At 39.6% G+C, this 24,138-nt stretch overlaps 1 protein-coding gene across 1 annotated transcript; it reads left to right on the top strand.

Annotated features, from left to right (window-relative positions):
• The first annotated feature begins 743 nt into the window (after positions 1-743).
• On the top strand, positions 744-18,608 carry C1H10orf88 (chromosome 1 C10orf88 homolog). Its single transcript, XM_060098596.1, has 6 exons — positions 744-1,047; positions 1,807-2,010; positions 2,833-2,905; positions 5,737-5,943; positions 12,009-12,463; positions 17,468-18,608. Exons 1-6 carry the CDS (start codon positions 884-886, stop codon positions 17,700-17,702), a joined length of 1,338 nt encoding a protein of 445 aa, XP_059954579.1. The 5' UTR covers positions 744-883; the 3' UTR covers positions 17,703-18,608.
• Positions 18,609-24,138: the final 5,530 nt, after the last annotated feature.

Raw genomic sequence — 24,138 nt, 5'->3', positions numbered from 1 at the left:
AGGGTCCTTCAGGTCCAGCTCGCATTCTGCTCCACCGCAGACCCAAGGCCGCCGTCCTGCTCGCTCTTCTGGGGGCCGGGAGGGCAGACCCCACACCCCTTCGGGCGCAGGCCTTTCTCCACCTTCCACCCGGCCCGGGGGACACGAGGGCGGCCCGGGCCACCTGACAGGGCGAAGCCCCAGGGCCACACACCTTCCTCACACACCACCCGCCCTGGCCCCACACCAAGGGCAACACCGTCCCAACCTCCTCCTCAGCTAAAGCCGAACGACCGGCACCCACCTGACACCCTCGGAGGAGAGAACGCGTGTACGGAGCGGGCTGAGGACTTTCTGAAAAGCCGACTCCACCGCCTGGCCGCCGCGTCCCCAGCCCCACGCACCCCACCGCAGCCCGCGGAAAGGCTCGGCGTCCGCGCCACAGACCCGAGGGTCGGGACGAGGTCCTTCAGGTCTCGAGAGCCACGACACCACACCTACCTCACGACGTACTCTCCTCACCGGACCGACCCTGCGGGTCGCCCAGCCACCGGCATCCACAAGACATCTCCGGGGCCAACGTCAAACCACCACTGGGTTCCCACGCGCACAGCACCACGCCTGCGCACAGCCCAGCAGCTGGACCAGGCTGTCAGTGCGCATGCGCCGGACTCCAGCTCCCCGCCCCCCCTCGCAGATTTTGAACCCTCCGCCCAAACCGGCCGGCGCGCGCATGCGCGTTTACGGTAGTTGGTCTCTCTCGACCCCGGCGAGAAGCCGCGGCTCTAGGGTTTGCAGCCGGACGAGGCGGAAGTCGCTCTGTTCCTTTACAGTCCCTCAGTCTGGTGGAAATTAAAGAGCTGTAAGAGAGGTTCCGGAGCTGGCCTGGTGTGTAGGTGGCCAGATGGAGACCGAGACCGTACACCCGCCACTGACCCGCCGCCCGCCGCTGGCCTCTTCCTGGGATGCCGCGTGCGGAGCCCTGGCCCAGAGTCTCCATCTCAGCCGGTCTGGTCTCGGCGCCCGGGACGCCGACTGGGAGGAGCTGCTGGCGCCGCCTGCAACCGGGTGCGCCGGGCCGGCGGGGACTGGGGTTGTGCTCGGTGCCAGCCACGCTCCTGGGGGAGCCGGGAGGGGAGGCGGGGGCCGTGAGGGGAGAGGGTCTGGGCCCGGAGCCGAGCCGGTGACGGTCTGTGCGGGCGGCGAGGGCAAGGGGGCAGGTCCCGGGTGGCGGGCCCGCGGGAAAGAGGAGGAGACTCCCGCGTGAGCGCTGGGCGCAGGGGACGGGGGGCAGGTGACCTGAAGACTCGGCGTTTCACTCCCATCCCCCTTGTGTCCGTCACGTTGGCTCCTGAGGCCCCCTGTCGGGATCAGAACCTCCTTTCTATCCCGAAACAAAAACTTACTGTCGACCAAAATAGGCATTAAAAAAAAAAAATCCAGATGTCGAAAATCTTCATCAGCTTAGCTTTGAAAATGGCACACTTTGGTCCTTTATTGCATTCTGCACCCCGCCCCACCCCCACTTCTGAACTGTTTTTTAATGTACACTAGCTGCCCAGTACATATATTTCATTAACTGGACAGGCAATTATAGGAAGTCGCTTAGAATGTATTACAGAAGTCAAGGGAAAAGAGAGTGGAGAGCCCTCACGTCTAAAGCATCATTTCCTTAGGAATTCTGTATTGGGCATTTCGTCAGTGCTTTGCAAGGCGCTTGGTCTCCAAATGTAAATGAATAGGATAACATGTCAACCCCTGTGGCCCATTAAGTGGGTTAATGACAGTGTTCAGAGAACTGTATAATATTCTTCATTTTCTTTTCAGCGAGGATCTGGTGATTTTGAAAAGGAACGTGAACAGCCAAGATGAAAACCCCTGCTTCCTTTACCTGAGATGTGACCCTCCTGGAGGTGAAGAAATCGTTTCTATTGGCCTTTTAAGTTCAGCAAGAAATATGGAAGTATACTCAGGAGAGGAGTACTGTGGAACCAGTAGGGGCAAGAATGTTTGTAATGTTCTGGATAACAGGTTTGTGACCTATGCGTGTGGAAGTGTTCTTCTGAAGTAGTGTTTTATTTTCTTGAGCTTTTGCAGTATTTATTGATTCTCTGACATTGGTGCCAGATACTAGGGGAGAGAAGATAAAAACATACCAGCAGACATAAAAGTTTAGACCTTTAGGGATCTTAAAGACAGTCTAGATCAGCCTAGTTGTTTTTATAAACGTGGAAGTTGAGAGCTAGTGGAAGAGAGAGAAGTTGGTAAAAGATCATAGCTAGTTCGTGGCAGACTGATCAGATGAAGTTCTGGTAAGTGTTTCTTGTCTGTTTTCTTTAACTCACAACAATCTGTTTTCCAAAAATTAAGTTGTCTATCAGTCTGGCACTTTGAACATTTTCCTGTAGGAAACTCTTTACAGATAGTGCCTGAGCCCAACACTGTGCCATACCCGTATACTTATTTAACCCATTATTATACTTCTTGATTTTTTTTTCTGATTTCTTTCAAAGATTCTGACCTAATCTCTCCTTAATACGAATCAAAATACGAAGTGTTTTATATACCGTGCATGTTGGATACAACGGGTATGTTATTGAGCTTTACAGTGTACTCTGTGCTGCATGAGTATACATTTGATATCTAATTTCATTTTCTCATATAGCTTGTAAGTGGCAGATGTTGTCTTTGTAGCCAGTGCACTTCAGTAGCAAGTCCCAGCTGTTTATGCCTCACAAGGAAAACTGAATCTCAGGATTTAAATATTGTCCCGGAAACCTTTATTTTTAAATGTAACTATTAAAAGTGATAGTGTGTGAAATTTTTTATAAGTTAATTCCTTTTTATTTTTAGTGAACATGAAAAGATTATTTTGTACAAAAAATATCTAAAATTGGAGTCTTCCACACATGCTTGTAAAATAAAGGTAAGTCATTCCTAAATGTCACATAGTCATGCCTAAGCTAATTTAAAAACTACAGTTGTCTTCCTATTATATATACTTATTATCTGTAGGTTTGGTAATGTAGTGAGTCCAACTTGGTCCCTGGTTTTAGGTCAGAAATACTCCGTAAACATGTAAAAAGAAATTCTTTTCTCAAAAATTTTCAACATTCTTCTGTTAAAATTTGACCATTTATTAGCTACGATTGTAACCAAAAGTGGTGTTCAGCTGCTCGCCACTCAAAAGCCAATAAAGAGGCCAGGTTGGTGGACAGGAAAGTTTGCTTTGTTTAGAATGCCGGCAACAGCAGGGGTGGGGCGTTGGGGGTGCTGGACTCCTGTCTGAAGGCCAACTCCACGCACTGACCATCAGGGGACAAGAGCTTCTATAGACAGAGGGAGGGGGCTGCATGCAGAAACAGCACAGCCAGCTCTGACAGTCATCTTGAAATTGGTCATGTGGTGGCCTGACCAGCATCATCTTGATTGTTCTTCAGTTCCAGGGTTGGTTTGTTCCCTTTTCCTTGAGGCCAGTTTTCGGAATTGTGGCAGCTTATGTTGTGGCTACAGTCTGGTCATCATGTAGTTAACTTCCTCCACCTGGTGAGGGTTTCAGTATCTATAAGACAGCTCGCAGGATGTGGCTCAGAACATGATCTATAGCCCTTGAGGAGGAACTAAAGGTCCTTGACTTTGCTTTATGACTAAACTATTACTGTTTTGTCCTGTTGACTGCTTCTCTTTGCTTCTCCATTTTTGCACTTCTCTGATTAAACTTATTGTTTGGCTAAAGTTTTTCCACAGACCAAAGGCAGGCTGAGGACAAGGTGGGGCAAGGACCATAGGGTCCTGCTCCATTTCCTAGTCATGTCATGTACTGTTGTTAGTACAGCAGTATAGTACTTTTGAGCCTTAAAAGAACGGAGTTAAAAACATTTTTTATCTTTATATAAAACGTAGGTGCCAAGAAAACCACAAGCAGTTTTCGTCCCCAAATCTAGAAGGATAGAGCACAATCAGGGAGGATTCAGACATGGGTACCACAAAGTTAAAGGAGTTTGGATTGGTGTCTTTAGCCTGAAAAATAGTATTCACATGAACTTTACTAAGGTCATCAGATCTAAGGAAATGGTACTGAGCTGGAAATCGAAAGCCCTATTTTAAAAAAATTTTTATTGGAGTCGATTTGATGTACAGTGTTGTGTTAGTTTCAGGTGCACAGCAGAGTGAATCGGTTGTACATATACATGTATCCACTCTTTTTTACATAAGCCCTGACTGTTAAATGAGCTCTCTTGCTGACTAACACAATAACCTTGGGCAAGTTCCTTCACCTTTTTCGACCTACCTTATGGGTAATATTAGGGAACTGAAGAAAATTCTTGCATTGATTATTTTTAATTTCTCAAATTCTGTGCTGATTATTACTTACAGAAGAGCACACAACTGATTATCCCAAGATGTTGTTTTAGGTGTATATACTAATAGTTTCTAAATTCATTTAAATAAGACCATTCATTCATCCAACAAATACTGGAGTGCCTATTGATGCCAGATACTGTACTTGGCATTCAGGAATTGGCAGTTATGAAATAAATTGGAACGAAGGCCTCACATCGCAAACATTAAAGCGGGCAAGACAGATAATAGGTTGACTCAGTGTGCAAAATAGGTACTACATTCGCTACTGAGAAGGGCTTGGGGGTTAAAAAGCGGAACAGGGATAATATGGAGGTTGGAATGTGGGTGTTTACACTTCATGAGGTATTTACTTACTTACTGATGATCTTTGGTGCCACACTGAGTTTTTAGATCATGGGTCTGTATTCGCCTGTGTCTTTGTGTGATATATGGGTTTGTTATATCTCTGAAGGTGAATGGTGTTTGAAACTGTGCTGTGGAAGTACCAGGGAGTGAAAGAGTGTTTCATTTAGGGACATCCTTGGGTTTGTATGAAAGCTTCTTCTGGGCCAATAGTATATGTAAGTTAAAAGTAATAGTTACTGATGCATATGTTTGAGCACTTACTCAATGATATGTACTGGAAATTTTAACACATAACCCTCATAACAACCGTGTGAACTCATTTTACTCCTGATTCAAGTTTGGTATTTGCCCATGGTCACCCAGGCAGAGCCATCACTGAACTCAGGCCTCTCTGATTCTAAATGCTGTTTTCGTTCCACTCTGCTGCTTTGTTGTCCTACACCACACATGAAATGTCTTTTGGTTTAGAAGCATGGACAACGTGAAGAAGCATAAAGCATTGGAAAAGCTACTGGGATAGAAGCCAGAAGAAACAAGCTCAGAGCTCAAGCTTGCTAATTGGGTGTCTTTTGCAAGTTAAAAAAAACACCCTGAACTCGTCTTTTTATGTGTAAACTGTTGAGCTCTCTTAGGTTGTATTGATACTCCCTACAGTTCTAAATTCTAAAATCCTGACTTCTTTATACTTAGTATTTCACAATCACTTTGCATGTGACACTGGACAGTCTTATTTTGTATTAAATAATACTATAGCAAGTTTCAGTATGTTACGATCTCAGATTGGTATAGTTTATCTTTAATTCCCTAAAGTAAGTAAGTAGAACATTATTTATACATAATCTTTTATTTAAAAAGGACTTTTTGCATTTACCTTGTTTTCTTGAGTCTTTTTTTTATTATGACTTGTTCTACAGAAACCTTTAAAATGTACTTGAAGTTAATTTTTAGATTCTTGAATGCTTCACTCTTCAGTATTAACAAGAAATGAGCTTAAATGATGATTATTTTTATTATCATTAATTTTGCTGAATTTTTGTATTATAATAGCTGCTCTCCTTTGGTGAAAAGCAGTGTGTGTTCATCAGTAAAGTTGTGGTACACGTGAGGCCACTTTCAGCAAATTCTTCAGCAGGCTCTCCTGCTCTAGGATCAAGGATAGACCTGGAGAGGGTCCAAACCATCATGGAGTCCATGGGGTCAAAGTTGTCATCTGGAGCTCAGCAATTGATGAATATGGTTATTTTCCAGCAACAGGTGAGTAGAAATGGATTTCTTTCCAGATACTGTTAAAATTCTTTAAATGATGTCTTCTTATAAGGACATGGAGAAACATAAATCTTTTTATTTCAACTTTTGTTATTGACTTAACTATTAGTTTTACTAACTTTTCTAAAAATAACATTCTGTAGACCTACTCTCTTGCAAAAACATATTTCTATTATAGACTTCACAATTTTCCATGAATTCACTCATTTATTCATTCAGCAAGTATTTATTTAGCCCCTTCTTAGTGAATACCACAGTTTTGGTTACCTTAGAAGATTCAAAGATGAATTAGTCGATAACCTGTCGTTAAGGATCTCTGTGGTCTTGTTAGGGGAGTCAGGGCATCTAGGTGGGGAATGATGAGGAATGCTAGGAAAGGCTTATTAAAGGAAGCAACGTTTTATCTTGGCCTTTAAAGAGGAAGGGTGGGATTAGGCAAGTAAACTTGGAGGGATGCAACTTGAGAGGTAGAGAACAGTATGGATTAAATCTTCAGTGCTAGAGGAATAGGATGTAGCTAGGAAATGAATACAAGTTAATTTCTCTGGAGTGAATAAGTGACAGGGGAAGTTTCAGGTAGACTGGGGCTGGATCTTAGAGGATTTTGAATGATGTTATAGAGTTTGTGGGTGTTTTTTAGCTCTGTTTTAATAAATTTAATCCACTATTATGTGTAAGATGAGTCAGTAGGAAAGATGCATCAGCAGAAAGTGAGGCTACAAGAAGGAAAGCAGCTCTGTTATTTCCGTCATCCAGGGGATAGTTAATGAGAGTCTAAACTTGGAAGGAGCAACCTGATGCTGGATTGTGAGAGGCTACAACAGTGGGGCCATTGGGACTTGACAACTAATTTAATGTGGGTTTTGTGGGAGAAAAACAGAATCAAACGTGAAACTAAAGTTTTGAAAATGGTGATACCATAATATACATGGAACCCAAGCGGGGAAGCGACTTGGGGGAAACAGGAGTTTAATTTGGGAGTGTTGAGTTTTAGGTGTGAATAACACATGCCCTGGGATGATGATTCGAGGCTTTGGAAACACAGGTGGGGCTAGTGGAGTGTAGGGAGGTTTGGGAGGAGCATGCCTGGTAGATGATGGGGAAGGGGGTGAGGGGAGAGACCGGAGCCAGGAAGGAAGACCCTGGGAGAGTAGGTGCGTTTGCTAAGAATACGGGGAGAGGAAAAAGGAACCAGAAGAGCAGGACACAGCAGTGCTTCAGAGTCACAAGAGATCCGATGTCAGGAGACCTGAATTCAAAGCTATTAGTTCTGTGTTATTTGGCGTCGCTTCCTCTTTTTGAGGATAAATTTCTTCGTGTTTACAATCTAAACGATAATACTGGTAAGATCATAGGATGAAAGTTTAAAACCAATAACGTGAGTTAAAAAACTTACATAACTTTTGTGAGATTTGCCAGTATTAATTTAGGACGGGTATCGTTGGATCAACAGGCAGACATAGGAGAGCAGGGGAGTTGCTGATGATCTTGGACAGCATGGAGAGCAGAGCTGTGAACTGAACAGCGTCCACACTCTTCTTGCTCTGGCACTGGTGTCTCACCTCCATACCTCAGGAGGCTCCTAGCTGGTCCTCCTGCTCCACGCTCCCTCTCCACAGTGCAGCCAGCATGATCTCAAAGGGTACATCAGACTCGACATCCCCTGTGCCAAGCCCCCTGACTGCTTCCCTTGACACTCAGAACTGATCCAGATTCCTCACGCTCTCATCTGAGGTCTGGGCCCACGTTGTCTCCTCAGCCTCATCTCCTGCTGCATCTCCTTAGATGCCTTGCTCTAGACATTCTGATGTGGGTATTCCACACATATCCAGACGTGCTCCCACCTCAGGACCTTTGCCCTCTTAACTGTTCTCTTTGGCCAGAATCCTCTCTTCCTGGTCTTTGCAAGTGTGCCTTTTTCTTGTTATTTCAACCTCATCTTAAACATTCCATCTTGAATGGCACCTCCGCTAACCACCCTGATTAGAATATTATTAGCCTTTTCCTCCAGATCTGTATCATATATTTTCATCAGCGCTTTCTTGCCTGTTTTTGTTTATGTGTTGTTTTGTGTATCTCATTAAAATATAAGCTTTGTGCAAAGAGGACCTGTCTGTCTAGTTTATGGCTCCGAGTAAATTTTATATAATATGTATGCCCTTTGGATTATCAACTAAGTACTCCTTGGAGATCTTCAGGGGTCAGTTTGAATAGTGATGAGATGAAAACCTGATTTTGAGGGATTTTGATGGGTAGTCAGAATGTGGAGGTAGCCAGGGTAAAGTGGGTTGTTTCAAGAATGATAGAGATAAGGAACCTGCCGGTATCAGAATCCCTTGGAATGTTTATAAAGTGCAGAATCCTGGCCCTCACCGGTGACCTGAAACACTGAGGCTGTGATTCAGGACTCACCTATCTTATACAGGCAATGCCAGATGAGTCTTATGCATAGCATAGTTTAAGAACAGATGTTTGAGGGGAAGGATCCAGTGGACATAGAGATTAAACAGTTAAAAACAGAAGAAATTTTTTGTGTGTGGAACATGTTGGAAACATTAGAGAGGGTTAATGAATTCAGTAAAATCAGTTCATGGACTGATTTTTATGTTTTAAAACCTTGACTTTGGGAAAGAAATGACATGAATAGTAGTTTGTGGGGGGTTTTGCCCATATTTTGAGGGTTTTTTGTTTAATTCCCAAAATAATACATTTTCTTTGCTATGAACTTCCGTCCACTCGCAAGTACGTAAGGTGTATTGTAAGAGTGCTCACCCAGCTCTCATCCTGTTCCCCAGCTTGGTGTGTGTCCTTGTCACATTTTCTATCATATAGAAAACAAGTCCTCCAACCAACAGCACGTGTGTTGTAACCCCCCAACACACGTGCTAAATCATTATCTGTGGGGACATTTGGGAAACCCCCTGGGGAAGAAAGAAGGTGATCCTGTTAAATCGTCTTTTAAACATGCTAATAAAAGTCTTCTTTCTCGTGGGGAGGCTATACTTATGAATGATTCTCACAGGATACACCTGGTTCTCTAGGATTGCTTTTGTCCACAAACAAGGAATCCATGGAATGTCTTCCTGGAAAGTGTCATATAAGCTCTGTAACTATCTGTTGAGTATAAAGTAGGGATGGTTCATGATCAGAATGTCTCCTTCTATGGAAGGGGCGTAAACCCACACCGTTTGCAACCTTCATATGTTAATTGGGGCAGGGCCTGTTCTGATGAGGAAAGAAAGGACCTGGGGAACAGCTTTCTAGACTCCCTGCTTCACCTTTGCCTTGTGGTTCCTTGTTTTCTGGAAAGTTTCTTAAAGTGATTTCTTATTTCCTCGTATTTGAAGTTCATATGTGCTGAGTTTCATTTGTTTTTGCTTTAGCAATTTAGAATAATTGAGTAGGAATTCTGAATCAAAGTGCCTGGCATATAGTTGTCATTTAATGTTATCTGAGGGAAAGCTGCACCGACTTTCTCAAAGAAAATATATTCAGTTATTCAAGGTTTTCACTGTTTACCTTTTTCATCTTAAAAAAGTAAAAAGATCCTTTTTCTTGGATTTTCAAGGTGATACTTGTTCAAATTCTTTATAATTAAAAAAGTTAAAGACAGTGTCTTGAGAAATCTTTCAAGATGTTCAGAGATAAACAGTTTTTCAAAAATCTGGGGGTATATGTGTACTTATATGAAATTAAGTATACACATGTACAAGTATGTGGACACAATTCTCCATAAATGCTTTCATGTTTTTTTAGGCTGCTCTGTAATTTTTTTTTTCACATAAAATATGACACGGAACCTAAACAGTAAGTACATATGAATTATTTTATACATATTCTTCTGCCTACTTTGAAAAGGGTTTGAGGTGCCTTGCAAGACAATATATGACAGCTCAAGAAAATTAAGAATTGAATAAAGTCAAACAAAAGAAGGAGAAGAATAGTCATCAGCAACTAAGGTTGGGTCATTTACTGCACTGCCATATAGATTAACCTGTGAATTTCTTAACATTTAATTCAAAGTGAAAAATAATCACCGTAAGAGTTTTTATCTGAGAAAAATATGACTAATTTTTATAATCAGTGAATTTCTTATAATAAAATATTACTGTATATCAAAATAGAAAAACTCATATAGCATATGTCTTAATTGCATTTGGATTTTTCTAATTAAAATTTCTGCCAAATTAATTGTTGTTAAATTAATTGTTTCTGCCAAATTAATTTTGACATTGATTCCACTATTTATGTGATTGCTGTTTTGTAGAATTTTCAATTTTCTATCATAAAGTTTTTTTGCAGTACCAGAATTTTGCCACTACCAAAAATAATTGAGTTTTTCCTTTAGGACTGAGTAAAGCTCCTTTTCACCTAAGGAGAGTTGTCTAATTTTTAAATTTTGTAAATATAATTGTATATAATCCTCGTTTTTAGCAATAATTTAAGGTTTTTTCAAAACTTGCATTCAATAGAAGAAGGTAAGATTTCTTTATAAAGAGAGTTTCTCCAACAGGCAGTTCAGTAGAAGTTCCGTGGGGCCTTTGTTGTTCCCACCCTACCAACGTCCCTGCTCCCGTCATTCCCCTTTCCTGCTATCTTTTCCCTAAAGTATTTATCACCATCTCTATTCACAGGATGTATTGTCTTTCTTTCTTTTTTTCTTTGTTGTTTGTCTCTCCCTGCTCCCTAGACTGTAGTGTCCACAGATCGGCAATTTTCATTTGTTTTGTTCACTGGCTTATTACCAGTGCCTGAGACAGTACCTAACACAGAGCAGATTTCTGGTAAATATTTGTTGAATGAATGAGTTTGGGGCTGGCTTAATCCAAGAAGCATTTTTTAGAATATCCAGACAATATACGGACTGAGTGTCTTCACCTATTCTTGTATAATTTTCTCAGTCTCTCTCACTAGATACTGAGCAACAGTAAGTATGAGATGATATCCCCTATAAGAATCCCTAGTAGAGTTCTGTGTTTAGAAGTTAAGATGGAGGTGTATAACTTAACAGTTAGATAGGCTAGAGGTTGTTTTGGTTTTCTCTTGTGGAAAAAATGAAGAGCATAGCAAGATCACGGCCCTGTATAGGAGACAGTGTAACCTGTTCTCAAAGGTGAGCCTGAAAAAAAAAAAAAAAAAAAAAAGTAGGGCTTCCCTGGTGGCGCAGTGCTTGAGAGTCTGCCTGCCAATGCAGGGGACACGGGTTCGTGCCCCGGTCCAGGAAGATCCCACATGCCGCAGAGCGGCTGGGCCCGTGAGCCATGGCCACTGAGCCTGCGCGTCCGGAGCCTGTGCTCCACAACGGGAGAGGCCACAACGGTGAGAGGCCCGCGTACAGCAAAAAAAAAAAAAAAAAAAAAAAAAAAAAAAAAGGTGAGCCTGAGTCTTCTCAGGAAATAATATAGCATAGCTGGTTGAGTTGAGGCCACAAAACATAATCACTATCCTACAAATTATTAAGGCAGACTTAGCCAAAAGGTAGCTCGTTTTAGTCATTGAAAATGTCACAGAAGTACTCATATAACATCATACCTTAAATATGTAACTATCTGGTCTATCTTCCAATGAAAATAAGTTGCATATCCTTAGGTTGGCTTACCATATGTGACGATGGGCAGATGATTTTTAATTCTATGAAAGTTATCAATTACTGTGACTCAGCTGAGAATACTACATTTTATTACCATATATTAAGGAGGCCTTTGTAGTGGAAACATTAAAATATGCCCATGCAATTTGACTAAGTATGCTTGTATTTATTTGAATATTTTCCTTAGCAAAACTAGTGAAATGATTAGAAGTCCTGACTCTGGAGTTCGGTGGCCTGGGTTCCAGTCCTGCTTCTGCCACTGACTAGTTGTGTTACCTTGGCCAAGTTAACTTTAGTCTTGGTTTCCTAACTTAATATTGGGATAGTAGCTATAGCCTACTCCATGTGAAAGTTTTGAGGATCAAATGAAAGAAGGCACATTGCCTGACTCTGAGATACTCCAGAGGTTACCTGTCATTATGATTCATGTTAATAATAACATTTTTTTATTTACCTGGCTTAGAATTGTATTCCCACTGGAGAGCAGCTTCAGGCAGTTTTGGAGAGCACTGGATACAAGCACATGATCGGACTGCAATCATCTTCTACTTCAGGAGCCTTCAACAAGTCATCCTCCACACCTTTCCCTTCCAGAACTGGATTGACATCTGGAAACATGACTGAAGACTTAAAAGCTTACATTGATCAAAGTACACAGCCAGCTGGTGGAGGAAATATGACAAGCCTCCAAGAGTGTAAACTTGTGCCACAAAACCATTCTCTTCCTGAGAATGATCTTAAGAATGCAATATCTTCTTTGTTACCAAAGAAAGCAAGTGACAACTCACATATACCTAACTCTGAGTTGCTGCCTGTTCTGCAGAATCTGTGTAGTCAAGTGAACCATCTCCGTGTGGGACCCAACAGCAAGTGGCAGGAAAGCATCACCAAGCCCGGCGAAGGCGCTGTTGGCGTTACGTGAGTACTTAAGACAAGTGTGGTTTAGATTGGGGGCAGGAGGGGGGAGGCAGGTGGAGGAAAACAGGTTTGTTTCAATAACTACTGCCTGAAAATGTTTCCAGAGAGGATTTTAGGAGCTTTTACATTTCACCATTAACACACTATAGGAAGGAAATACTCAGCAGAGTAGGACGGATTGCTTTGAAAGAAGTGGGTAAAACTGGAGGTACCGAGCACTTCTCAGGCATCTGATGGAAGGGGTACAGGCAGCAGGTAGGGTCAGAGTAGAGAGGTGTCTGCGTGAGTGGAGAGGAGCTCTGGGGACCATGATATGGACATTTTGTGCCCGATTGTATGAAGTGAGCCATTGGAACAGATTTCCTCTGTAGATCGTGTGTGACCCAGGCTAATTTCGGAGTCATCCAAACCTTTTTCAGCTCTAAATTATTTCTAGTGTACAGGCCCTTATCCCCTGATCTCATAATTCCATTTTTTCCAGTCCTGCTTTGATTGAGGGGTGGCTAAGTGTTTAGTATGTTCTCCATCCTTTATATAGACGTAATGTGTCCAAATTTCACACTAGATTGGAATTCAGGACTCTAATCATAGTTCTAGCTTAACTATTTTGCCTTACTGTTTAAATCTTTTGGCTTAGCCTTTTTTCCCATGTCAAATGAGGGAGTTGTATTGGTTGAAGCTTTCTTAATGTCTCCAATAGCATTCAATTTGAGGAGTTGACGTTATTGAACAAGTGGTTCTTATTTGGGAAGGATAAGGAAAGATAACAATAGTCTTTAGTTGTTTTATTTTGTTTTTTGTTTTGGCCGTGCTGCGTGGCATGCGGGATCTTAATTCTTAGTTTCCCAACCAGGGATTGAACCCGTGCCCCTGCACTGGAAGTGCAGAGTCTTAAGCACTGGACCACCAGGGACGTTCCAGTCTTTAGTTGTTGATAGTCTAATCAGTGTTAACTTGTAATATAGCAAAACAAAACAAACAAACAATAAAACCCAAAGAAAAAAAAAACCTAAACAGATTTAAAAACTGCTCCTGGGTCCAGCTGAGATGGAATGTCCCCATTTCTCTCAGATCCCCCTTTTTACCAATAAAAATCCCTGGACATAATACAGCAAACATACAAAGACTATAAAAGGTGGAAAGAAGTCAGATTGCTCAGGGACTGTGAGGCTTAGTGTTCCTTAGTTCCTACTTATCTGAGCGTTTCTTTCATCATAGATGGGTATAGGATTTTGTCAAATATTTTCCTATGGCCATTCATATGATCATGAATTTTCTTCTGTAGTCTGTTCATATGGTGAATTACATTCATTTCAGAAACTGAACGTGCCTTATATACCTAGAATAAATCCCACTTGGTTGTGGGCTGTAATTCTTTTTTATACAATGCTGGATCTGATTTGCTAATATATTGTTGAGTATTCTTACATCTAATTCATTAGAGATACTGGTCTGTATTTTTCTTATACTGTCTTTGTCTGGTTTTCATGAGGGTAATACTGGCCTCATAAGATGAGTTCTACATCTTAGAAGAGATTGTGTAAAATTGGTATTATCTCTTCTTAAGATGTTTGGTAGAAGTCTCTAAGGAAAGCAGCTGGGCCTGGTTATTTCTTTCCTGGAAACTGTTAAATTACCAATTCAATTTCTAACATAGTAAAGTTGTCAGTTCTCCCCATTATATGCAAGCTTAATATTATGCATATTGAAATCCCACCACAATATTTGGCAGACATAAGCAGGATCATTTTAAAAATTATATGAAAAACAAAAGCGGTAGAAGAGCTAAAACAACTTTGAAAAAGAAGAATGAAGTGGGAGGAATCACTCTTCCCAGTGTCGAGTCTTATGTAGTTAGAGTATTCAAGATGATGTAGTGATGGCAGAGGGACAGACACATAGGTCAATGGAACATAATAGAGGGCTCAGAAATAGACCCACAAAAATATGCTCAACTGATTTTTGACAAAGGTGCAACAGCAATTCAATGAAGGAAAAATAGTCTTTTTAACACATGGTGATGGAGCAATTGGATATCCAAAGGGCAAAAAGTGAACCATGACCCAAACCTCATACCTTATATAAAAATTAGCTCAAAATGGATCATAGACTTAAATGTAAAACATAAAGCTATAAAATTTTTCTAATAATACATAGGAAACAACCTTTAGGGACCTAAGACAAGACAAGACTTCTTAGATATGACACCAAAAGCAGGGTAATCGAAAATTTGATATATTAGATGCCATGAAAATGTAAAACTTTTGCTCTTCTCTGTTAAGAGGAATAAAATACAGATTACAAAGTGAGGGAAAATATTTGCAAATACATATCCAACAAATGACTTATATCTAAAATATAGAAAGAACTCTCAAAACTCAACATGAAAAAAATCCAATTAGAACATGGGCAAAAGACATAAAGAGATATTATACCAGAGAGAATGTACAAAAAGCAAATAAGCACATGAATATAAGTGCTGTTGACCTCATGGCTATTAAGGAAACACACATTGAAACCACAAGAAACTGCTACACAGAATGGCTAAAATAAAAAGTTTAAAAATGATAACAAAACCAAATACCAATGAGGATGTGGAGAAACTGGATCTCTCATACATTGCTCATGGCAATTTAAAGTGGTACAGCCACTCTAAATAAGTTTGGCAGTTTCTAATAGCTAAACATTTAGTTACATGTGACTCAGCAGTCATACTCCTGAGCATTTATCCCAGAGAAATGAAAACTTCTTTCCACATAAAAACCAGTACACAATTGTTCATAGGATCTTTATTTGTAAAAGCCAAAAACTACCAGTATGTCTTAAAATAATAGATGGGTGGTTAAATTAACCCAGGTATATCCATATCATGGGATGCTATCTGCAATAAAAAGGAATGACCTGTTGATACGCGCAACAACTTGGTTATCTATCAAAGGCATTACGCTGATTGACAAAAGAGAATCTCAAGAGGTCACATACTATATGATTCTGTTTGTGTAACATTCTCAAAATAATAGAGATGAAGACTGTATTAGTGATTACCAGGTGTTAAGGATAGAGGAGATTAGGGGAATGGATGTGACAATAAAAGGGTAGCAGAAGGGAGATCTTTGTAGTTAAGGAATAGTTCTGTCTCTTTATTGTGGTTTTTACAATCGAGACAGAACTTGATTCTGTCAAGAACGTGATGTTTACATGAATGTGTGTACATGTGATAAAATAGCATACACACACACTGTACTAACATCAAATTCCTGGTTTTGATATCATACCATAGCTAAGTAAGATGTAACGATTGGGACCATTGGGGAATATAGTATCTTTACAACCCCTGTGAATCTATAATTATTTGAAAATAAAGAGAAAAATAAAAAGCTCCTTGTATATTCTAGAGTAGTGGTTCTCAAATTTTTTGGTCTTTACCCTCTTAAAAATAATTGAGCACTCCAAAGAACTTTTATTTATGTAGGCTATATAAAAATATTTATTAGTTTAGAAATAACAATAAGATCATTACCTAGTAACATAAACATTTTTATGAAAAAATACCATATTTTCTTTTTTTTTTTTTTTTTTTTGCGGTACTGGGGCCTCTCCCGTTGCGGAGCACAGGCTCCGGACGCGCAGGCCCAGAGGCCATAGCTCATGGGCCCAGCCGCTCTGCGACGTGGGATCTTCCCGGACCGGGGCACAAACCCGTGTCCCCTGCATTGGCAGGCGGACTCTCAACCACTGCGCCACCAGGGAAGCCCCATATTTTCTTTTTAAAAGTTTAGTGAGAATTGTATAGTTTTATTTATTTATTTATTTATTTGGCTGCATTGGGTCTCTGTTGCTGTGCGCCGGCTTTCTCTAGTTGCGGGGAGTGGGGGCTCCTCTTCGTTGCGGTGCACGGGCTTCTCACTGCGGTGACCTCTTTTTGCAGAGCATGGGCTGTAGGTACGCGGGCTTCAGTAGCTGCAGCATGTTGGCTCAATAGTTGTGGCATGCGGGCCCTAGAGCACGCAGGCTTCAGTAGTTGTGGCTCACAAGCTTAGTTGCTCCATGGCATGTGGGCTCTTCCCAGACCAGGGATTGAACCTGTGTCCCCTACATTGGCAGGCAGATCCTTAAACACTGCGCCACCAAGGAAGTTCGGTATTGTTTTAAACTTATGTAAAACTTTATTAGCTTTGGATTGTATTCTCATATATGTTGCATTATAGCATGTATAAACATAAATAGCTAGTAAGGCCACAGTAGAAATACTGAGGACAAATTGAGTTACCTCTGAGAAAAACATTTATTTGTACCGTAAACCTACTACCTTAAGGAATTCTAGGAAACAGAATATACGACCATACATGCTATTAGTTATCAGAGTAATGACATTATACATGGTATAACCTCTGGATAATTCATTGTACATTCATTGTACGATTCATGTTCAAATAATATTTTATTATTATTATAAAAATACTTTTGACCTCATGGAACCCCTGGAAAAAGTCATGGAGACCCCAGGGTTTTGTGGACCACACTCTGAAATTCACTCTCCTTGTCCTTCCACTGCTTTAGTAAGGTTGTTTGGATGAAAAAAGAGAAAACTCTTTAAATTGTAGGGCTGCTTGGGGAAGCACTTGGAACACAAACATGGAGACCTTAAAAAAAGTCAGTAAGATCGCTTTTGATTTGAGGCTCAAAACCAAAAAGACCCTTTCTGTCTAAAGACCTGCTCTTTGAGGGTAGAAATTCTATCATCTTCATTTTTATATTCTCATTTCAATTTATGCTTAAATGTTTAAAGAATTTAAGAAGTAAGAATCCCTTGGGCATTCAGGATTGTGGTTGCCTGTTGCATATGTATTTTAGAACCTGGAAATATGTTGTAAGGAGACAGAGTATAGTTGTGGAGACAAATTTTAGCAATGTGTGTTGGCTGCTTATTGTACTATAGTTTGGTTGTTTTGTTATAATATTAGGGAAAATTGTTCTATTATTATTTTTTTAATTTATTTTTAGAATGGAAGAGCAATCCATTTGTTCCTACTTGGAAAAGATTCTTTCTAAAAATATGGAACTGATGGAAAAGAAACTTATGGACTACATTGATCAGCGAATATATAAACTCCAGGAGCACATAGATAATAAGATTGCTTTGTTAGTGGACTTGCTGCAAAGTCCCAACTCCCCACCCTCTGGCATGCCTCTAAGGCATTATGACTCTGGAGAAAGACTTTCAAATGGAGAAAGATAGCACTGAACATGTTCAAAGTACTACAGATATTTATTACATATTTATTACAAAGCCGAACCCGCCAAAAAAGTTTATGAAAAGCAGGTATTTAATGTCGTTTGAAATATCACCACTTACTTAAAGTGACCTCAGTGTTCATTTTTACTGCACTCGTGAATCCAGTACTGTACACTGAGTTAACATGATAGGATCATAAGTTATTTTTGTTTGCAATATTTTTCACTCTCATTGAAATTTATGTATACTTCTGGATTAACTGTTTAAGATTTTAAGGATTTCTAAAGCAGTTCATTAGTTCGTATTGTATATGTGTTTCATAGAAGTACATTTTTTATTTATACAAAGACTTTAAAGTCTTAGGCGTCTGAAAAATAATGCTTAGAGTATTTGATAATTTTTCTTTTTCTAATCAATTGTTTTTGGAAAATTGGATACTTAAGACCTTTAATTCAAATCACTAGTTTACATTTTGTATTGTTTATCTCAGATAATGAACAAGGTGCACTGTTTGGCATGTGTAAAATGAGTTTACACTGAGGTTAATATTATTTGTTTCAGTACAGTGTAGCAGTAGATAGGGAAGTAAAAATCACAACTAGCCTATTCCTTGTTAGGAATATTATTTTAGATTTAATGTTTGATGTAAAATGAGAGAAGTCATCTTGTTTTATCTCAGTCAACCCAGAAAATATAAGGAACTATTTCCCTTTCTGAGCTGATACAGGTTCCTCTTTCCAGAACCTTCTTCTATACGTTTAAAGTGTGAAATTCTGAGGTTCTGCTTTGAAGGGTTAGGCATATGAATCAAGGAGACTGCATTTCTCTCAGGCAGACTTAATTTTTGGAAATTATAACTATTGTATATGTGTTAAAGGGTGATGTATTTGCATTTAAAAAATAAATGTATCCACTCTGGAAACTACTTGTCTAAGTAAATAAAAATTTTTAATTTTCAACTAATCTTTGCTTAAAATGCTGTATTTTTATGAAAAGGGGTGTTTCACAATTGATATTTTGGTCATTCTTTAAAATGAGGGCTAATTTATATACTCTTTGTTCATTTGTATCATACTACAAAGGTGACACAGTATATAGAACATACTCTAACTACAGCCACTTAAAAATCTGCATATTTTTCTAGTCTTTTCTAATTTATGGGACATTCACAACATACATAGCTGTAAGATAGTATTTCCTTTTTTGTTCAGGAGAAATCTGTCTCACTGCAAGCTGAACCCTTTAGTTATGTTTTACAGCTTCTGGTAGTTGTAGTCTGTTGATTTACAAAATGCCCCCTTCCAGATGCATGATTCATCTTACAAGTCTCATCTTGATTACATCTGAAACAGAAATATGGTCATGTCAAAAAGATGTATAAAGGTACAATATTGAAAAGAGATGATACAAAATATTCTTCAATTAAATTTTTCAGTTTGTAGAATCCAAAATCTCTCTAAAGAGACAGAGTCTTCAGTTCAGACTAATGTAAGCTAAGACTTTGGATTTGCAAGATAGCAAAATTCCCTTAAGCCTAAATTTCTGAGTCCACGTGAATTAATTTTAAAAATGATACCTATATTAGAATTTGAATACTTTTCCTCACCTACTTGCCATTATTAATGTGCAGTATGGTGGTGCAGTTAAAATCCATTAGGTTAAACAGTCAGCTCTACCCACCACCAGTCCCTCCTATCAGGAAACTTGCACAAACCTCTTAGATAGCCTCATCCACCAGAGGTCAGACAGCAGAAGCAAGAAGAACTACAATCCTGCAGCCTGTGGAACAAAAACCACTTTCACAGAAAGATAGACAAGATGAAAATGCAGAGGGATATGTACCAGATGAAGGAACAAGATAAAACTCCAGAAAAACAACTAAATGAACTGGAGATAGGCAACCTTCCAGAAAAAGAATTCAGAAAAATGATAGTGAAGGTGATCCAGGACCTCGGAAAAAGAATGGAGGCAAAGATCGAAAAGATGCAAGAACTGTTTAACAAAGACCTAGAAAAATTAAAGAACAAACAAACAGGTGAACAATACAATAACTGAAATGAAAACTACACTAGAAGGAATCAATAGCAGAATAACTGAGACAGAAGAATGGATAAGTGACCTGGAAGACAGAATGGTGGAATTCACTGCTGTGGAACAGAATAAAGAAAAAAGAATGAAAAGAAATGAAGACAGCCTAAGAGACCTCTGGGACAACATTAAATGCAATAACATTCACATTATAGAGGTCCCAGAAAGAGGAGAGAGAGGAAGGAGCCAAGAAAATATTTGAAGAGATTATAGTCGAAAACTTCCCTAACATGGGAAAGGAAATAGCCACCTAAGTCCAGGAAGCGCAGAGAGACCCATACAGGATAAACCCAAGGAGAAACACACTGAGACACATAGTAATCAAATTGGCAAAAATTAAAGACAAAGAAAAATTATTGAAAGCAACAAGGGGAAAACGACAAATGACATACAAGGGAACTCCCATAAGCTTAACAGCTGATTTCTCAGCAGAAACTCTACAAGCCAAAAGGGAGTGGCATGATATACTTAAAGTGATGAAAGGGAAGGACCTGCAACCAAGATTACTCTACCCGGCAAGGATCTCATTCGATGGAGAAATCAAAAGCTTTACAGACAAGCAAAAGCTAAGACAATTCAGCACCACCAAACCAGCTCTACAACAAATGCTAAAGGAACTTCTCTAAGTGGGAAACACAAGAGAAAAAAAGGACCTACAAAAACAAACTCAAAACAATTAAGAAAATGGTCTTAGGAACACACATATCAATAATTACCTTAAACGTGAATGGGTTAAATGCTCCAACCAAAAGTCACAGGCTTGCTGAATGGATACAAAAACAAGACCCATCTCTATGCTGTCTACAAGAGACCCACTTCAGATCTAGGGACACATACAGACAGAAAGTGAGGGGATGGAAAAAGATATTCCATGCAAATGGAAATCAAACGAAAGCTGGAGTAACAGTACTCATATCAGATAAAATAGACTTTAAAGAATATTACAAGAGACAAGGAAGGACACTACATAATGATCAAGGGATCAATCCAAGAAGAAGATAAAACAATTATAAATATATATGCACCCAACATAGGAGCACCTCAGTACATAAGGCAACTGCTAACAGCTATAAAATAGGAAATTGACAGTAACAAAAAAATAATGGGGGACTTCAACACCTCACTTACACCAGTGGACAGATCATCCAAAATGAAAATAAATAAGGAAACAGAAGCTTTAAATGACACAATAGACCAGATAGATTTAATTGATATTTATAGGACATTCCATCCAAAAACAGCAGATTACACTTTCTTCGCAAGTGCGCACGGAACATTCTCCAGGATAGATCACATCTTGGGTCACAAATCAAGCCACAGTAAATTTAAGAAAATTGCAATCATCTCAAGCATGTTTTCTGACCGCAACACTATAAGATTAGAAATGAATTACAGGGGAAAAAACGTAAAAAACACAAACACATGGAGGCTAAACAATACGTTACTAAATAACCAGGAGATCATTGAAGAAATCAAAGGGGAGATCAAAAAATACCTAGAGACAAACGACTATGAAAACACGACGATCCAAAACCTATGAGATGCGGCAAAAGCAGTTCTAAGAGGGAAGTTTATAGCTATACAAGCCTACCTCAAGAATCAAGAAAAATCTCAAATAAACAATGTAACCTTACACCTAAAGAACTAGAGAAAGAAGAAAAAACAAAACCCAAAGTTAGCAGAGGGAAAGAAATCATAAAAGAGCAGAAATAAATGAAATAGTAAAAAACAAAACAGTAGAAAAGATCAATAAAACTAAAAGCTGGTTCTTTGAGAAGATAAACAAAATTGATAAACCATTAGCCAGACTCATCAAGAAAAAGAGGGAGAGGACTCAATAAAAATAGAAATGGAAAAGGAGAAGTTACAATAGACACTGCAGAAATACAAAGCATCCTAAGAGACTACTACAAGCAACTCTATGCCAATAAAATGGACAACCTGGAAGAAATGGACAAATTCTTAAAAAGGTATAACCTTCCAAGACTGAACCAGGAAGAAATAGAAAATATGAACAGACCAATCACAAGTAATGAAATTGAAACTGTGATTTAAAATCTTCCAACAAACAAAAGTGCAGGACCAGATGGCTTCACAGGTGAATTCTATCAAACATGTAGAGAAGAGCTAACACCCATCCATCTCAAACTCTTCCAAAATATTGCAGAGGAATGAACACACCCAAACTCATTCTATGAGGTCACCGTCACCCTGATACCAAAACCAGACAAAGATACTACAAAAAAAGAAAATTACAGACCAATATCACTGATGAGTATAGATGCAAAAATCCTCAACAAAATACTAGCAAACAGAATCCAACAACACATTAAAAGGATCATACACCATGATCAAGTGGGATTTATCCCAGGGATGCAAGGATTCTTCAATATATGCAAATCAATCAATGTGATACACCATATTAACAAATTGAAGAATAAAACCCACATGATCATCTCAATAGATGCAGAAAAAGCTTTTGACAAAATTCAACACCCATTTATGATAAAAACTCTCCAGAAAGTGGGCATAGAGGGAACCTACCTCAACATAATAAAGGCCATATACAACAAACACACAGCAAACATCATTCTCAATGGTGAAAAACTGAAAGCATTTCTTCTAAGATCAGGAAAAAGACAAGGATGTCCACCCTCACTCCTATTATTCAAGATAGTTTTGAAAGTCCTAGCCATGGCAATCAGAGAAGAAAAAGAAAAGGAATACAAATTGGAAAAGAAGAAGTAAAACGGTCACTGTTTGCAGATGACATGATACTATACATAGAGAATCCTAAAGATGCCACCAGAAAACTACTAGAGCTAATCAATGAATTTGGTAAAGTTTCAGGATACAAAATTAATGCACAGAAATCTCTTGCATTCCTATATGCTAATGATGAAAAATCTGAAAGAGAAATTAAGGAACACTCCCATTTACCTTTGCAACAAAAAGAACAAAATACCTAGGAATAAACCTACGTAGGGAGACAAAAGACCTGTATGCAGAAAACTATAAGACCCTGATGAAAGAAATTAAAGATGATACCAACAGATGGAGAGATATACCATGTTCCTGGATTGGAAGAATCAGTATTGTGAAAATGACTATACTACCCAAAGCAATCTACAGATTCAATGTAATCACTATCAAATTACCAATGGCGTTTTTTACAGAACTAGAACAAAAAATCTTAAAATTTGTATGGAGACACAAAAGACCCCGAATAGCTAAAGCAGTCTTGAGGGCAAAAAGTGGAGGTGGAGGAATCAGACTCCCTGACTTCAGACTATACTACAAAGCTACAGTAATCAAGACAATATGGTACTGGCACAAAAACAGAAACATAGATCAATGGAACAAGGTAGAAAGCCCAGAGATAAACCCACACACCTATGGTCAACTAATCTATGACAAAGGTGGCAAAGATATACAATGGAGAAAAGACAGTCTCTTCAGTAAGTGGTGCTGAGGGCTTCCCTGGTGTCGCAGTGGTTGAGAGTCCACCTGCTGATGCAGGGGACACAAGTTCGTGCCCCGGTCCAGGAAGATCCCACATGCCGCAGAGCGGCTGGGCCCGTGAGCCATGGCCACTGAGCCTGCGCGTCCGGAGCCTGTGCTCCGCAACGGGAGAGGCCACGACAGTGAGAGGCCCGTGTACCGCAAAAAATAAATAAATAAGTGGTGCTGGGAAAGCTGGACAGCTACATGTAAAAGAATGAAATTAGAACACTCCCTAACACCATACACAAAAATAAACTCAAAATGGATTAGAGACCTAAATGTAAGCCCGGACACTATAAAACTCTTAGAGGAAAACATAGGAAGAACACTCCTTGACATAAATCACAGCAAGATCTTTTTTTATCCACCTCCTAGAGTAATGGACATAAAAACAAAAATAAACAAATGGGACCTAATGAAACTTAAAAGCTTTTGCACAGCAAAGGAAACCATAAACAAGACGAAAAGACAACCCTCTGAATGGGAGAAAATATTTGCAAACAAATCAACGGACAAAGGATTAATCTCCAAAATATATAAACAGCTCATGCAGCTCAATATTAAAAAACCAAGCAACCCAATCCAGAAATGGGCAGAAGGCCTAAATAGACATTTCTCCAAAGGAGACATACAGATGGCCAAGAAGCACATGAAAAGCTGCTCAACATCACTAATTATTAGAGAAATGCAAATCAAAACTACAGTGAGGTATCACCTCACACCAGTTAGAATGGGCATCATCAGAAAATCTGCAAACAACAAATGCTGGAGAGGGTGTGGAGAAAAGGGAACCGTCTTGCACTGTTGGTGCGAATGTAAATTGATACAGCCACTATGGAGAACAGTA

This window comes from Mesoplodon densirostris, chromosome 1 (genome assembly GCF_025265405.1).
Source record: "Mesoplodon densirostris isolate mMesDen1 chromosome 1, mMesDen1 primary haplotype, whole genome shotgun sequence".
Taxonomy (NCBI): Eukaryota; Metazoa; Chordata; class Mammalia; order Artiodactyla; family Ziphiidae; genus Mesoplodon; species Mesoplodon densirostris.
Note: the sequence above shows the minus strand (reverse complement) of the source record. Positions and strands in the feature narration are given on the sequence as shown.